The sequence below is a fragment of the Spermophilus citellus genome, assembly GCF_964194105.1.
Source record: "Spermophilus citellus genome assembly, chromosome: 2".
In the NCBI taxonomy this organism is placed as follows: Eukaryota; Metazoa; Chordata; class Mammalia; order Rodentia; family Sciuridae; genus Spermophilus; species Spermophilus citellus.
The window spans coordinates 145,242,948-145,245,542 of record NC_138183.1 but is presented as its reverse complement, the minus strand read 5'-3'; the positions used below and the strand labels follow the sequence as shown (position 1 = coordinate 145,245,542).

The 2,595-nt window shown below is 39.8% G+C and overlaps 1 protein-coding gene across 1 annotated transcript; it reads right to left on the bottom strand.

Annotated features, from left to right (window-relative positions):
• Nucleotides 1–555: 555 nt before the first annotated feature.
• OR6X1 (olfactory receptor family 6 subfamily X member 1) lies at nucleotides 556–1,494 on the bottom strand (the record flags this gene model as incomplete). Its single annotated transcript, XM_081279103.1, has 1 exon — nucleotides 556–1,494. One exon carries the CDS (start codon nucleotides 1,492–1,494, stop codon nucleotides 556–558), a length of 939 nt encoding a protein of 312 aa, XP_081135229.1.
• Nucleotides 1,495–2,595: the final 1,101 nt, after the last annotated feature.

Below are 2,595 nucleotides of genomic sequence, written 5' to 3'. Positions count from 1 at the left end.
GAAGTGTCCTTATTCACATATTATCAAACAGAAACCAGAGTCATTTTAAACATTGCTGAAAGAACATTAACATTCGTCAGGATACTCCAGCATACTTCTCTTATAGTGAAGGTAAAAGCACTGAAAAAATGAGGCATGGGATGTCTTTGGCAAGGAGACAAGGCAGAGGTTTGCCTCAAACGAGGAGGGAGATGAGATTCCTTACACTTTTCCAGAGTTGTTGACATGATCTCTGACTTTAGTGGTTTCTACTTTTAGCTTGTAATTGAGAAAGTCCTTAGTTCTACCTGTGCATCTGAGGGTATTCTAGGATTTTCTTTATCGATTGGGTCACTTATCTTCAAGGAGAACTCCCAGTTCATTTTTAATAACAAATTCTTACAAGGGCCCCTAATCCTCATAATTTGCTTTCGTATCTTTATTTTGTCACAAAACTGAACTTCTAGTTTTTTTTTTTTTGGGGGGGGCAGGTATGTTTTAACACACTTCTTTATAATCCTGTCTCACATTTAAGTTTGGTATCTGCATTAAGCTCAAGGTGATATGCTGCATGTTTTACTTGGCATGTTGGGTCTTTGGACAAGTCATTGCCTTTTTTAGGGCTCCTTTCACCTCCTTGTTTCTAATGGTATAAATAAAGGGATTGAGAAGGGGTGTGAGAATAGTATTCAGCACAGATACCACCTTATTAATCTTAAAGGAGGAGTGTGCTGTGGGTCTCAAGTACATGAACAGAACAGCTCCATAGAGCAGGGAGACAACTGTCAGGTGAGAGGCACAGGTGGAGAAAGCCTTTTGGCGACCAGCGGCTGAAGGAATTCGTAGGATGGTAGATAGGATGTAGATATAAGAAATGATTGTAAAGAGGAGTGAACCTGGGATCACAAAGATGGTTGCCAGGATACCCAGTAGTTCCAAAATGCTGGTATCTGCACAGGCTGCTTTCAAGATGGGGCCAACGTCACAGTAGAAATGATTGATGATATTGTTGCCACAGAATGGCAACTGGAGGAGCAGCATTGTCTGACAAAAGACAATGGTGAAGCCCACCATCCAGGAGCTGAGGGCCAGCTGCAGGCAGAGGTTGCTGGTCATGATGGAGGGGTAGTGAAGGGGCTTGCAGATGGCCAAGTAGCGATCAAAAGACATGACAGCCAGGATCAAGAACTCGGTGGTGCCCAGGAAGAAGTGGAAGAAGGCCTGCATCAGGCAGCATGAAATGCAGATGACTGTTTTTGCTACTACAAAGGTTTCTAGCAGTTTGGGGATGATGGTGGTGGTGTACCAGATCTCTAGGAAGGCCAAGTTGCAAAGGAAGAAGTACATTGGGATTTGCAATTTGGGCTCAATCCAGACAATAACAATAATGAGCCCATTGCCAGCAAGGGTTAATATATAGATGAGAAGGATCACTATAAAGAGAGGGACTTGTAATCCTTGGATACCAGGAAAGCCTAGGAGGATGAACTCTGTGATTGCTGTGCCATTTCTCATGTCCTTTGAGACCTAGAAAGACAGCAAGGAAGTAACTCCTTAGAATACATATTTATTTATTTATGTTAGTGAAGAGATTTTAGTTCTTAACCTACTTTACTTATTAACTTTCTGGTTACATCTTATATTTACCTTTCCAGCTTACATTTTAGATGTTTTGCTTATAAGCAGTATATAGTTGGGTTTTCTAAATAGTTTGGTATTCACTCTCATTTACTAACTTTTTATTTGCAGTGGCATTGGGTTTGAAACCAGGAACTTGGGCATGGTAGACAAGCACTCTACCACTGAGCTACATTCATGGCCTCCTATTTAGAATCTTAAAGTACAGTTGACTGTAGTTGGAACAACAACAACAACAACAAATAACCCCCTCCCCAAACAACCACCCAAAACCAAGATGCTGACTATTTAAGGTTCTTGACTACATTTCAGCCCCTGCTGCCTTACAAACGAATGCATAACAGGCACCCTTACTTTCTGATAATTTGACTGGCTTTGACAGCCAAATCAGCTTCTAATGGCCTCTTAAAGTATTAAATACACTTGATGAATGGAAAATAATATTTCAAAACCTTGTGCATCTTTGAGAGTAATCCTTTTAAATGTGATAGTTTTTCAGTCAATATGATAATTTAAATAGGTAGTGTGTATAATAAGGTGTGTGTGTAAACACACCTGTGCATTCATAAGAAATTAATCCCCACTCCTGTTTTATATTCTGAAGGAGAATTCTTGATAATATTGCAGATAAGTTTAAGGAAGACTATACTATATGTATGTGTGTGCATTAAAATAATGAAAAAAATGTTGCCATTATATTAGTGGTGGTATACAACTGAGGTCACGGAACATATTTTTTCTAATGAATTTATTTCCACATTCTAATTCAGATATTTTTTCCCTTGTGGTGCTGGGATTGAACTCAGGAGCCCTCTACTACTGAGCTACATTCCCAGCCCTCCAGCCCTTCATTTTTTTTCTTTTCTTTCTTTTTTTTTTTTTTTTTTTTCTTTTGAGGCTGGGTCTCACTAAGTTGTCTAGACTGGCCTTTAACTTGTCATCCTTCTGCCTTGGCCTCCGCAGTAGCTGGGACTAGAG